The 12997-nt window shown below is 41.1% G+C and overlaps 1 protein-coding gene across 1 annotated transcript; it reads left to right on the top strand.

The window, feature by feature from the left end:
* The first annotated feature begins 413 nt into the window (after nucleotides 1-413).
* LOC130594834 (lipase member M-like) lies at nucleotides 414-11584 on the top strand. Its single transcript, XM_057401035.1, has 10 exons — nucleotides 414-1230; nucleotides 2972-3110; nucleotides 3947-4061; nucleotides 4320-4518; nucleotides 5247-5356; nucleotides 6290-6426; nucleotides 7364-7504; nucleotides 8457-8528; nucleotides 9618-9686; nucleotides 11091-11584. Exons 2-10 carry the CDS (start codon nucleotides 2979-2981, stop codon nucleotides 11322-11324), a joined length of 1209 nt encoding a protein of 402 aa, XP_057257018.1. The 5' UTR covers nucleotides 414-1230; nucleotides 2972-2978; the 3' UTR covers nucleotides 11325-11584.
* The last annotated feature ends 1413 nt before the right edge of the window (nucleotides 11585-12997 follow it).

Below are 12997 nucleotides of genomic sequence, written 5' to 3'. Positions count from 1 at the left end.
CAGTATCACAAATGGTATCACATATCTCTGGTGAAACTAGGTATAATGTTGCAGATCATTCCAGGCTGACAATTCTACAAAACAAAAAAAAAAATGTAGCATGTCATTAGCTGAGAATAAAGCAGAGAAAAATCTTTTGTATCTCTCACTAGGCAGGGGTATGAAATGTGCAAGCCGTAATGTTTTTCATTGAGAAATCACTTTTTTGGCTTTTCCATGGACTGCACTCTATAAAGCAGAAGTGTTTATGTGGTGACTCTCTGGTTTTGTTTACTAACACAGACTTACTTCACTGTTTACCCATACAAAACAGCAGATGATTAGCACCCACATTCCAGAGAATTTGCTGTACCAGGGCACCAGGCCAATTCCAGTGAGTACAGAGCCCCTGGGCTGACTACAATTAGTTCAGTGGTTAGGCAGAGGTCTTCAAACACACTGTGTTTTCAGAGAGTTCATGGAAATGGCTTAGAAGAAGCAAGAAATCTTGTTACCATCCTCTCTGACTCAAAGTTTACACATTTTCAAATCTAATTCAATACCTGAGAGCCCTTACATAAGCAGGCTAATTCAGAGCGAACTGGTCTTTGCAAGTTGTGGTGTTCACGGAACAACCTATTTAGGAATGTATGTTTGAGGTTAAACACACACCTTTCAGATCACTTTTATTTTTATTCTAAGATTACCTAACAAAGAAGAATTGACCCTGAGCAATATGCAAACAGCAGTTCAGAAAACAAGTGGCAGATGTGGAATCAGTGACCACACCAGCTTCCGTGCAAGCCAGAGCTGCAGAGACCATGTTCATGGGTAGGAAGTGTTGCGAAAAACTTGATTTTAACTCCCTTCATCTCAAAATAATGTGGCCACAGCAGTCCCCAACACAGGCAGCAGTACAGAACAAGATCTGTCACAGCCTCAGGGTAGAAGAATCCCCCAGGTCCTTGCTAAGTATCTTACCCACAGGTTAGACGCCTCTTTACCTCTCCTCCAAGATGCAATTTAGTCATTCAGAATGTCATGCAAAGGTGCTGTTTATCATAAAATAACTCCACTCCTTAAATACTGCCAAATCAGCACTTAAACATGCTCTCTCATACGTCCAGACATCACATAGCACTCTACTGCTGCTCCTTTTATTGGCAAAGGTTTCTGCCAGTCAATCACTCTGCTAGTGGAGACAGACTAGGAACTGCAACAGAAGACACAATCAAGGCAGTCAAAGTGGAGGTAAGTTGCTTGTACATATGCATTCATATATAGTTTTCTCTGCCACCTTTCTCCATAAAGATGTGCAGCCTTGCTTTTGTGCAGTTGCAAGTCAGAGTAGACAGCCTGCACCTTTTCTAATTTGCAAGCCTGATGCTATGCATCAAAGTGCGTGTTTGATAAAGTTGAGAAGACGTCTTTGCCCTGGGCAAACAGGAAAAAGGAGTATCTGATGGTTTAATTTTGTTCTAATTGTTGGCTTTTTTTTCTAAGGATGGCACTGTGGATGCGTGATAATCTCAGTATTGAAAGCATGTGCATAAATAGGACATTTTGATCTCATAGTTCCAATTGCATGTAAGCTTTCCTTGTAATTTAACCAGGAGACTCTGACGTTTGCTAGCCACATTAACTGCACTGGTGCCTTTCTGTTCCATTTACAGTGTATGTGAAAAAAAAAATAAAACTCTTTCAATAGTACACTGATGAATTTTTAGAAGATTAAAAGCCTATTTTCATTAAATACTAACAATCTCCAGAAACGGCATTTTGAGTGCGCCTTTCCTGTCTCTCGCTTTACATTTTTATTCTTTTTTTTTTTTAATAAAATTTTTCAGTTAATTCTAGTTTGTCATAGTAAATGCTACTCTTGTTGTTTCATTACATAAAAAGACTAGATTGTTCTTCAAGGCTCCTACAGTCAAGAATTTGCCACTGAAATTAATGAGACATCATGTGCCAAGCCTTGGAGTTAATTGGCGCACTCTGATTTAAAAAGCATTCATCTGAAAGTGTGTCAAAACATGTCAGCTAAGTCAGGTGACAATATAGTATATAGAAAAAAATACACCCTAAAAAGGCAGCAATTTAGCTACCCTATTGCCGTCCAAAAACAAACGGTGACTTAAGCTGAACTTTTTGGTTTTGTTCTCAAACATTGTTCCACATGTAGAAATAGAGGAACAGGTTTTACTTCTGTTTGAACTGAATAAAACAGCAGAAAGCAGTGGAATATCAAGTATAAAATTGTGCTTCCAGAGCACAATGCTATTCTATATGACAATAATTGAAGTCTTCTCCTACCAAGTGGGGGGACCTGAATATATCCAGTTTTGGTTTAATCCAAATGTTCCAGTGACTCAAGGGTTATGACAGATTTAATCAAAAATGTAAAGAACTGAGAACTCCCTCCTTCATGAAGAAGTTCAAAGAAAACAAAACCTTAGGCTATCCATTTCAGGCTCTCAAAATCTTAAAAATCTTCCCCATGATATGGTCTTATAAGACACTCTGGTTTTATGACCTGTTTCCTCTATGCTGATTACAGAGGTGGATACAGCCAAAAAGCAGATCATTAAGTAAAATGCATTTGAGATTTCTATTCAGAAGAGCTACCCTGTGATCATTAGTCAATCCATAAAAAACTATGAAAATGCAATCTTTTCTTCAGGTGGCCAATACACAGATTTACAATAGGGAAGACTATACGTGAGAGAGAAAGGAAGGAACTTATGACACAAATTAACACCAGTATTATACAAGCACATTGCCCCAGGTTGGTTCCACATCCTCTCGGAGCCTTTGACGCAATCCTGGTCCTTGTTGAACGGGGTGAGCTGCAGGCAGTCCCTCCTCACTTATTCTGGCAGGTGCTTGGGGAACAGACCATGGGCAACCTTCAGAAGCCTCCCCACTTGGTTTTTCCTGTGGAATTCCATGCCATTCCTAATGCAGACAACCCTGCATGTGTTCTTTCACTCAGCCCCAAGATGTGGTGCCTCCTCATGCTGCTCTGCTCTCAAGCAATTGCCTTTTCAGCAGGATTCACAACACCCTCCACTCTGAACTCAGACAAAAGCCAGTTCAGGAAGCCTCATGACCCCGAATCCTTTATGAATGTTGTAAGTTTGGTCACTTTTCTCCCTTTCTTTCTAAAGTGTCTCTCCCAATACCACTACCCCACCCACAGTACCAGTGAGGAGGTTAAAAGTAGCTCCAGCAACGTGAGAGGGAGCACTAGCCTAAAAGCCAGCGCTAGCACCTTGATGTTTCCATTCAAACAGTCTGAGCTGCCAGAGAAAAGAATTCCTTTGCTGTGGAGGCAAAGGCTGGTTTCTAGTCTCAAAGTAAGCAAAGCCCTCCCTTTCTGTAACAACTTGTGTAGTGGCAATGGACGATGAATTCCTCCTTGAAGCAGCAGATTGGCATTACACAAAGTAATACAAGACCCATTGCTCTGAATCATCAAAGATTTCCTCAGGTTAGTGGCAGGAGTGTAATAGGTGGTGCTGTAAGTGAATTTGTAATAGGAGATCCACCCTATCTGGCTTGCCTAACCACACTTTGATAAGGAAGGACTGATTATGGACCAAAACCCACAGCTTTTGGCATTGTCTTATATCAACACTCCTATGTATTTAATTTATAGAAAGGTATGATCTGTATCAGCCTTGCAAAACAGGACAAACTATCTCCCAAAAAGTTAGTCACTCAGTGCAGTCCTGTTTCATCCCATAATGTGCTGTCGAATACCAGACAACTACCACTTAAGCAGGACTGAAGAAGACTCTGGTGCATCTTTTTACAAGACCTGTAATAATCATTCTCAGCCATGGTCCCTGTGGCAGGGGCCTTGCACTGATGTCTCAGAACAGCCCACATCCGCACTGCTCAGCTTGGTTACCCTCCAAAACAGGACAACCTGCATGTTCACAAACTCTCCTTTGGTTTCTCACAGAGTGAAATTATCAGATATCATGGATACCCCAGTGAGGAATATGAAGTTACTACAGAGGATGGGTACATTCTTAGTGTTTTCAGAATTCCTGCTGGGAGGAACAGCCGAAATACAGGTATGACACAGTCATAGGATGGGAGGAGGAAAAATAGGAGAAAGCCTGAGGGTCAACCCTTCTATGGGTCCCCCATCTTTTCTCCTTTGCACATGCTGTGACATGTTCCACACCTTTCAGTCTCAGCAAGACCACCTAGTCAGGAATCTGGCCTGAATTTGGTATACAGGTTAAAAAACTCCTGCAAAACCAGAAACTGAACCCCAGTTTTAACAGACATTACCTACTACAGCATAAGAAAACCCTCTTCTTTTTCAGGAAAAAAGCCTGCAATCTTGCTACACCATGGTACTTTAGGAGATTGTATTCACTGGATTTCTAACCTGCCTAACAGCAGCTTGGGCTTCATCCTCGCAGATGCTGGCTATGACGTCTGGTTGGGAAACAGCCGAGGAAACACCTGGTCTTTAAAACACAAGACCCTTAAGCCCTGCCAGAAAGAGTTTTGGCAGTTCAGGTACTCCATGGAAAAAGAATCACTGAAGAAGGAAACTCTCAGGGGACCTCTCCCTTTCTGGTTATATGAAAAATATACCCTTCTTGATTATATGAAAACCATTATGGTTTCTGACTTCAAGTGGGATATGCATCATCTAAGGAGACGAGCAACAGATGCAGCCAGTTCTGGTTATGTCAGGGGGGACATAACAAGGTCTTGGCTGCATGATCTGGGCAGGCCCTTCTGGAATCACCATATACAGAAGCACATCTGCAAGCACACAGGTCACCTTTGTCCAAACACAGTGTTGGTTCCTTTGGGGAAAAGATTTTCAAAACTGGGACACATTTGTAACTTTGAAGTCTCCCATACCATGTCCTGGGTGCAGACAGGAGAGGAGAGTCCTCAGCTCAGTGTACAAATCTGATCTAGCACAGCTGATATCAGTTGAGAAATATTTTTTTGTAACCCATGCTGGTGAGAGCAACGATTACATTCACTTCTGCAAGACCCTCAGCTAAGAGACAAAACTAACACCTCCCTTGCAGAGAGTGCAAGGCATCAGACAGCCTTGCAGTTCACGGTGTCCCTCTACCCCCTTCCCCAACTCAAGCAAGAATGCAGACAAAGCATGAAACATCATCTTTAAATGAGTCCTGCTTGGTGCAATGAAGAAAAATTATATTCAGTAGCTCACACTGTAACAGCTAAATTATCTGATAGCTTGCTTTGTTTCTCCCCTGTAGCTTTGATGAGATAGGTAAATACGATGTTCGAGGAGAGCTGGACTTCATAATGAATAAAACCGGTCAGAAGGATGTATATTTTGTTGGTCACTCAGAGGCTGGAACTGCAGGTAATGTTAGGACTGCCTGGTCCAAAATGTTGGTAGTTAATGTTGGTATTTATGACAAATATATATGTCATACATATACATATACATATACATATACATATACATATGTATACATACACATATGTATACATACATATGTATAAGATCTACGAGCAGACATTGGGACTTATGCCATGGTGTGCCACTGCATTTTGCAAAAATAAACTCAGAAACAGGAGAAAATGTAAGTGGCCACATTCTTAGGGAATTCTTCTTTCTTCCCATATGTGTATTCTAAGGATCTTTTTCCAGAACAAATCATTTAGGCCAAAACATCCCCATCTTTGTCTTTAGATTCCTATGTTTTAGGCAACCAGTTAAAGTTCTCAGCAAATGCAGCAGTGGAGAAATATTCAGGAAACAGGATGTGATACATCCTTTTTGTTTTTTCTTCCTTTTTTCCTTCTCCATACTCCTTCTTTATGTGTGCATTCACTGTTACCTGGGTTTACTCTTAGTGACGAGTAAAAACTCTGCTCTTCAGATAATTATTGTATTACTGTGTGTCAGTATAAATATATACAGCCTTTCAGAGACTGCAAGCTGAAAACCTCATTATTTTATTAGAGTTTGGGGAACTTCAGAAGGAATTTGCATTCAGAAAATCTGATTAAAGCAACTTCTCCCCCCAAGAATGGACTGAACACAATATTTTCAGTTCTGAGAAAACCAATACCTAGACATGCTCTAATGAACCTCTTTCCTTAGAATGAACTCTGTCTCCCACATAAGTTTCAAGAATCAAACACTTCCTTCAGGCCTGCAGCACAGAAATGGGCAACTGCCAATGGCCTGCTAATCTAGTCTCAATTTGCTGCCTACTGCTTTTTTATTTATTTATTTGATCTGTGGAGGTCTCTTTACTAACTTGACTTGTGTCTTCTGCTTTTGCAGGCTTTATAGCATTTGCCACTTATCCTGAACTGGCTCAAAGGGTTAAAGTGTTCTTCGCTTTGGGACCAGTAGTCACAACCACATATGGTACCAGCCCTCTGGTAACACTTACTCGGTTTCCCCAGTTTCTGATCAAGGTATGACATTCCTCTTGCTAAAATACATAATTGTCTGCTTTGTCTCTACTGAACTCACTCAACCTAAACTGAGTTTAAGGGGTGGCAAGTTAAGAATTAATTCAGTCTATCAGACTGCTGACAGGGCTGGTAGACTTAAGACTTTGCACAGATCTAAGCTACAAGGCTTGACGCGATATCTCTTTTGCAACTACTTTCACCTAAGAGGCATCCTTTCACCTTTTTTTGTTTAAATCAAATGTTTTTGAAGGAAGCTCACAAATACCATAATCTAAATCTACTAAATCTAGCCTTAAGCACTAGTAAAAAACTACAAATGAAACACCTTATTTTTATTAGACACGCAGTTCATTTATGTTTATGAACATTTCCTTAAAGGGAAACACCTATTTCACACCTGAATCATAGAATCATAGAATAGTTGGGGTAATTTGCCAATTTAATAGAACTTGGTGGGAATGGTGGAAATCCTGCATGCTATATAGTTTATGTCAAACTTCCAGAGCACATATTCTTTCTGCCCAAGTTGTACCCACTATGTGATATAGACCATCCAGCTCTACACCCTTCTCATTTGTCTGCTCCCTTTTTACTTAGCAGCAACACTCACAGCACAGTTTGTGCACCTGCCTGGAAAAAATATTAGGGCAAAAAGGGATTTCCTAGACTTTGCAGTTGTGAGTGCAACCAACTGCCCCTTCTCACTGAGGTCAGTGCACTAAAACAAGACAGATAGTGATCTGCAGAATTCATGTGTAATAATAAACAGCAGGAAGAACCTGTGGTGTGGTCTTGGGAAGAACACACTTAGAGGATACTGGGATGGCAATCAGTTTCAGCAAGGTAAGGCTGTAGAGAAGAAGGAGTGACTTTTTTCTATGTGAAATAATCCTACAAGAAGAAGGAAAAGGAAGGTTTGCATTTTTGCTTCCCTCAGTTATTCGCTGGCTGCAAAGGAGTTCTTCGCCAGAATGAACTGCTGAAACCACCTCTGGTATGGATCTGTGAATCTCTGGGAAAATTTTGTGGCAGTGTCTTAGGCTTCGTAGCTGGGGACAAGGTACAAAATCTGAACACGGTAAGCATGTCCAAGAGCACCTTGATGCAAGTATAACTCATGTAATTTTAAAGGAAAACAATTTTTCTGCCTTATGGCTACATACAGTTGCAGAGGCATACAGAAATGTGTTAGGGTTTTCAGGAAATGCCAACTAGGACCTCAGCTAGTGACAAGATATACCACCTGACACATTCAAATCACACAAGGAGGAAAGGCTGAATTCAGGATCGTTCCATCATGCAATGATGTCCCTCAGTGTCCCATCTTATGGGGCTAAGCCAAAGAAAAACTTCACAGATACCAAAGCTTTTTAAAATGGAAAACTGGATGGAGAAAGATATCTTTTCTTTTGCACAGTTCATATTTTCCTTCCTAAATAGGAAGACATCCAGATCATCTGAACATAAAAGATTGTTTCCTTTCGGTTGTTACCCATCAAAACATTTTCAAACCTGTTTCTTCAAATTTTCTCCCAATGGCAAGATTTCATTCCTTTACGCTGGCTGATAGCTTTTTTCTTGCAGACATTCCACATGCCTGTTCTCCAATGGCCTTCCATCTCTCTTACTAAGACTGTTTAACAAGTGTTCCCATAAAAACCTCCTACACATGTAGCCCCATTATGCTCAAGCAGACGATGTATTAACAATCCTTTACTGATTAAGCACAGCACTAGGCATCATACAAACTGCAGAAACTGGAAAAAACAAAGGCCATACAGATTCCCCAAATCGTGTTTTCTGTATGACTGAGCACTAATGTGGAAAAAAGCTCCCAAATGGATAAAATTCTATATACTCATTCCTACTGTAATCTCACACGTTTCTCTCAATATTCTTTTTGATATTTAAAGAATATCATATTAAAATGGGGTTTAACACAGAAGCAGTATATTGCTCAGGTTCCTCACAGCTTTGTTCTGTCACAGCACTGGATTAATGCACTTATAACACTTCCGCTTTCTCTCCAGAGTCGAATAGATGTATATGTAGGACATTATCCTGCTGGAACTTCAGTACAGAATGCTCTTCATTGGCATCAGGTATAACTGCATACTGACACTCTTGCTACTGCTTTTTATGCAACCAACAGCCCACAAGGGAAGTCCAGAGATGGTGGGTTTGGGAAACTGCCCATTGCATCTTCTCACACGCTGCCACGAGCACCTGCCACAGGCAGCACTGTTTCCCATGGCACACCAGGTCATCACCTGAATTGCCCCTTTGGTAACAGGCCAGGGGATAAGCCAGACAAAGAAGGGATCCAGGTTAAGCTTTATTCCCAGAGAGTTAATTGCAGCCTGGCTCACCTCCCAGAGCCAGTTAACGACACAAACTCTTCTGCTGGCACAAGCAGCAAGTGGGGAACTGCCTCTTCTGCTCATCTTATGCCACTCTCAGAGCTAAGCTTGTCCTACCTATGCTTCAAATCAGACAAGGGCAAAAGAGCACTGGCCCAGAAACACATGACTGTATGTGCAGAGAACTGTGTTACTTCTGCCAACGCTTAAATACATGCATACTCCTGCACACACCCCTGACTAACATTCCCAGGATCCAGACCACCAGCACCCAGAGCCAGAAAAATAGAGACAAGCCAACAGATTTCTAGCATATCTTCAGCTACTTAAAGGTTTGATTAAAAAAAATGCGCACATATTTTCAGTAAAGCAGGTTAATCTTTCAGGTTTGTTTTTGGTTGGTTGGTTGTTTTTCCTTTTAGACATAGCACATTCAAGATGACAACAGTTTAGTGTTGAGATAATCACAACTTTTACAAGAAGCCCAGAGTCTCTGTGTCAGGGTGTGTGCAGAGGTATCATATGTTACACTAGACTAGTAACAGCCCTGCCTGGCACATTTTGGTGTCACAAACAGGGACACCAACTACCAAGCTAAGATAGTCAAGCAAAATTTTAATAACAAAACATACCAAGGGTGGTGGCTGAGGACCAGGGCAGAAAGTTAGCAAGGGGAAAAGTGATGAAGCCATTCACCCTACATTTCATCCTCAGTACCCCTTGAATACTATTCACTGCCTGAGCCTTGGCTTCAATCACAGGTAAGAAAATTCCTCCTGCACTCTGGTCTGCCTCTTAACACTTTATCTGTCCTTGTTACAATATTAATAGGTAATATATGCAGACCAATTGCAAGCTTATGACTATGGCTCTAAGGAAAACATGAAGAAATACAACCAGGTAAGGCAATACAGTTTCCCTGAGAACTCATCCTCTGGTCCTGAAAAAAAATAACAGAAAAATTCACATTTCAGCACCTGTAGGTGATACAGACAGAGGGAGAGAGTGTCTGAGGTAATGTTTCACCTGAATTTAATAGTCATAAAAGTCTATTCACAGAGAAGGCATAGGCAGGTCCTTGCAGACAGCTAAGAAAGTTTGGTTTGCCTGTTCTACTGATGCAGACATGTATTCAAAAACACTTCCAAAAGGCTAAGAGCCATAGCCAAGTCCTAGAACTGGATGAATATGGAGCTCTTCACTGCCCCAAAAATCCTCAAGGTCAGACTTTCAGTTATGGGAAGAAATGAATCTCACAGCTAAAAGTGGGTATGCATACCTTGGTGTGGAGAAGCTATTTACTGCAAAGATAAAACAGAAGGGATGATTCAGTATTGCTGTGATGAACTAATATATCCTGTATAGAAAAAAGGAAAGAGACAAAACTTGGTCACTAGGCACTTTGGTTATTTCTTAGTCAACACTCAGAAATACTTCACTCCTGCAACACTGGTAACTTATCTGACAGGTTTTTTTAGATTTGATCTAATCAGTTGAACTACAGTGAGCATTTCTGAGTCAGGGCAAGTTATTTTATGGGTGGCACACTATTTTACAGGTGGAGAAAAACTCCAGAGGTTGCATCCACACGGTCTTTAAATACTGAAGTTTAAATTTTCAAGTGGCAATAGTCTATTCCCCATACTTTGGATGGTTAGGAAACTGCTCCCAAAAAGCAGTCCATGCAAAAAATAATAGAACCACCCTTAGATAATAGGGTTAAATTTAAAAGCATCTTGTGCATGGTCCCTTACCACCCTGTTGACTAATAGCTATCCTGCATTAAGTCATTTGCCTCATGTCTCAGACGATCTCCATTCTACTTGTCCATGTTTTTTGATTTCCTCTGTAATGATATTACTCCATCAGTATCAACATTGTGACCTACAGTGTCAAGTGAAGTCTGCTCTAATACAGCTGAAAGTCTTTCACTCCCTGCCCCATAAAAGCATGCAGAGGACCCTATATAAGCCAAACACAGGACACATAAGAACAGTTACTCTGCAGTCCTTGCCTGATAAACACACTGCTCTTTCCATATACCCAACTCTTTAGTACACAAGTAGGTGTCAATTCATAGCTGTATATTAAGGAAAGACCTAGAAACAGAATGGATTGTTCTGTTCCTTTTCATGGGAGGCAGGGAATGGTGCTAGGGAAATAGACACTAAGAGGGTGGTCTTCATCCTTACTGTTTTATTGCAGTGAGTGCAGAAGGGAAAAAAGGTGCTTGCACAGAATTCTTTCTCTAAACACAACCCCTGCTATAACAGCATTCACTCAAGTCTCCTCCCTTTCTTACAGCCTACTCCTCCTGTGTACAAGATAGAGGAAATAAACACCCCAATTGCTGTCTGGAGTGGTGGACGGGACAAATTTGCAGATCCAAAAGACACGGCAAAGCTGCTTCCTCGGATTAAAAATCTCATTTATCATGAGCATTTTCCTTCTTGGGGCCATCTTAGTTTCATCTGGGGCCTTGATGCACCTCAGAAAATGTATCGAAAAATCATTGAACTGCTAGAAAAATATCCTTAAAGCTTCACACACAGGGAATTCAATCACTCAGTAAAAACCCCCAAAGATTTCTGTTTAGTGGTAGAATACGGGTATAGGGATTGGTATAGGTATTTACAAGCCACTGCTGGTTGGTTTGCAACTTTCTAACATTGTTTTCCATGGTGTTACATTATCTTGGTGACTGCAGTCTCTCTGAAGAAGTTGAGGTACATGGGGATGACCACTGAAATGACAAACATATTAGAAGGAATACTTCATGGATTACTTCATTTGGAAGATTTTTAGGACTGATTTTATTACAACTCAGATTTCATTTTTTCTTCCCCTGTACATCAATACCACATACTACACCGGAGACAGAGGCGTTATCCCATGAAAACTCCAAACTGGAAGAAATTTTTTCTCTGCTGAAGTACTACTGATCTTTGCTTAAATTAAATCATCTATCCTTTTGACAGAGTGTTTTAACTGTTTTCCTCTCATCACATTACCAACAGCAGCAAGCCAGACCCAAAAGATCTTCATGTGTCAGATTACCCCGGTGTCTAAGCAGGCAGTAGCTGGCTTTAATGGCCCAAATGCCAAAGAATCCAACATCAGAAAACCTATGTCAAAGTGAAATCATCTGATGGTTGGACAGATGCAGAAGCTCACTTATCCTCACACTAATGGTTTGTTAGCTCCCTTACTACAAAAAGCACAACTGTCTTCACGCTCTTAACCTCGCAGCTGAGGAAATGCACACAAGGAATGACAGATCCACCTCAAGAGATGTTCCTGGCACTGTCAGTGAAGAAGTTAATTCAAGTTCTTCTGGCTTCTCAGTTCACTATGTTAGTGTGCTCACCTACAAGATTATTCCAGGAAGCAAAAAATCACGTAAAAGGGCTCATCATTTCAGGCTAAGACATGGTAGCTCTGCCACTACGGGTATTTCTGGGCAGGAGTTTAAACCCAGATTCCTCAATCAAGACTAGTGGCAAGTGAAAACCATTTGATGATAATCTGGGAGATAGATATAAATATATAAGCAAAACATGTTTGCCTAATGCAATATAGAAAACACATGCTAAGGAAGATGACACACTTTCTCTAGCAACTTGTGGTACTACCAGAAACTGAGCTCACATCTTCTGGAGAGGTTCCCAGTCCAAGACACAGAGATCATGAAGTGGCTGCACATTATTTATAAACCCCAGTTTCCTGACCATGCCATAGAACTCAGAACAGACCTAGCCCACCTCCACGATGTAGTAGGGCAAGCCTGGCACGGGCACATCAAACATTACACTCAATACAAACGTGAGCTTTAGGTCTGAAGGGAAGGGGAGCAGGACCAGGAATTCCATCTTAGGTAAAGATGAAGCAAGAACCTCTTTGAACTGACTGGCAGCAAAGCCTCTACTTTCATTCACACTTCTGCAACACCACCCAACATTCAAACAAGATGCACACGATGAACCTAACAGCATGATACTGTACAAAACATACGATGGAAGGGAGGGGAAACAAAAAAAAAAATCACAAAACCAACCTCCTACCCTCACCTTTTACCTGCCACAAAATGAGGGCTACCCATGAACCAAGTTGGAAACCCTGTGAACTATTGTTGGAGCAATCCCAGGCACAGTTACAGGTTAAGCAAAGAAGAGATTCAGAGCAGCCCTGTGGAGAAGGACTTGGGGGTGTTG

The sequence above is a fragment of the Pezoporus wallicus genome, unplaced genomic scaffold, assembly GCF_028554395.1.
Source record: "Pezoporus wallicus isolate ANWC-B61680 ecotype Strahan unplaced genomic scaffold, APGP_CSIRO_Pwel_v1 contig_5524, whole genome shotgun sequence".
Taxonomy (NCBI): Eukaryota; Metazoa; Chordata; class Aves; order Psittaciformes; family Psittacidae; genus Pezoporus; species Pezoporus wallicus.
Note: the sequence above shows the minus strand (reverse complement) of the source record. Positions and strands in the feature narration are given on the sequence as shown.

What these genes read in the sequence shown, in the direction of transcription:
- LOC130594834 (XM_057401035.1), top strand. Translation starts at nt 2,979, where the DNA reads ATGTGGTGCCTCCTCATGCTGCTCTGCTCTCAAGCAATTGCCTTTTCA. An exon ending in GAGGAACAGCCGAAATACAG is followed by an intron (nt 4,062 to 4,319) that starts GTATGACACAGT and finishes CTTCTTTTTCAG; the next exon opens with GAAAAAAGCCTGCAATCTTG. An exon ending in AAAGAGTTTTGGCAGTTCAG is followed by an intron (nt 4,519 to 5,246) that starts GTACTCCATGGA and finishes TCTCCCCTGTAG; the next exon opens with CTTTGATGAGATAGGTAAAT.